Here is a 1,273-nt window from a genome sequence, read left to right as displayed (position 1 = left end):
TGTACCTCTGGTGCAAATTACTGACCTCTGTCATCATTTTAAGTGGGGGAACTTGCACAATCGGTGGCTGACTAAATACTTTTTTGCCCCACTGTAGGTCAAGGGCAGGGTACACTTTATACAGGTCGTCTGTCCATCACAGATCTAACACAGAGAGACAAACAAAGACACAAACCTACAGAGACAGTTTAGCGTCTATAATTTACAGCCAGCACCCAAAGAAAGCCAACACAGGCACAGGGAGACATGCACACTCCACAGAAATCCCCCCTGCTGACCAGGAGGCGATTCAGGGTAGACTACTATTAACGAGAGAAGAATGATTAGTTTACTACCATTTTAAAAAGTTAAGTGCTATGACTGAATGAAGTAAAATAGTTTTGGATGTATAAATAAACAAGAGAGTGAAAAAGAAGAAGAACACGGAGTGACTAACAGAGGCAGACAGAATAATTATACTTTCCCATATGAAGCTGTATCTCCATCAGTCACGGCCACACTGAGCCAGTCAACCAGCTGATTTGTTGTGGCGTTGTCAAATGGCTGTGAGAGAACTGGCTGATTCACCATGATGGTAATCTGAACCAAGGATATGGGCCATCTGCTGAGCTTTTGACTGTGATGATTGGTTAATTATGTTGCAGGGTTCTGTGATTATACACCTAGGGGTTTAACATACAGGCATTAATGAATGCCTGCTGGGTGCAACTGTATGTGGGTGGTTTGCTGTGTGTGTTTGTGTGTGTTTGTGTGTGCTGTCATAGAGTAGACTCTCCAGAGCTTACTGTACTGTACTGTCACTTAATTTTTAGTTAGAATTAATTAGAGTGTGTTTCTTCCTGGATGCGTGTAATTTGTCAGGTTGTAGCTAGGCAGCCGACCTTCATCTCTTTCACAAATACACATGCAGAGACTTTAACATACATACAGTCCCATGTGAGTGCCAGTGGTTGAGAACTGGGGATAATAATTAGCTTTAATTAAAAAGTTGGGGAAACCAAGGCCTAGAAGCTACTTTTTATGCCTTCCCTTCATTTCTCGGAGGAAATGAATAGCATGGTGCTTTTTATAGAATCGATTTTTATAGCAGCTTAATTTTAGCTAGAGAATACTTTGTTTAAATCTGGATAGGATGAAAACGAGTTTGCTGAAACTCTGCTCTGTATTATAGCTCTGTACAGTCTGTATGACTGTATATTTATTAAAGACAGATTTGACTAATTTTATCTTTGACCTTTCCAGCATGGCTCCATGGGCTAGCATTGACTGCCTT

General features: G+C 40.9%; 1 protein-coding gene across 1 annotated transcript in view; it reads left to right on the top strand.

Annotated features, from left to right (window-relative positions):
- dhx36 (DEAH (Asp-Glu-Ala-His) box polypeptide 36) overlaps nucleotides 1-1,273 on the top strand; it is a 28,061-nt gene that overhangs the window by 12,967 nt on the left and 13,821 nt on the right. Inside the window, exon 10 of the mRNA XM_013913144.1 lies at nucleotides 209-294. Within this exon, the coding sequence (XP_013768598.1) occupies nucleotides 209-294 (86 nt within the window). The remainder of the gene's footprint in view (nucleotides 1-208; nucleotides 295-1,273) is intronic.

Source organism: Pundamilia nyererei, unplaced genomic scaffold (genome assembly GCF_000239375.1).
Source record: "Pundamilia nyererei isolate P.nyererei 1_Seehausen unplaced genomic scaffold, PunNye1.0 scaffold00117, whole genome shotgun sequence".
NCBI classification, from domain to species: domain Eukaryota; kingdom Metazoa; phylum Chordata; class Actinopteri; order Cichliformes; family Cichlidae; genus Pundamilia; species Pundamilia nyererei.
This window is presented reverse-complemented; position numbering and strand designations above follow the sequence as displayed.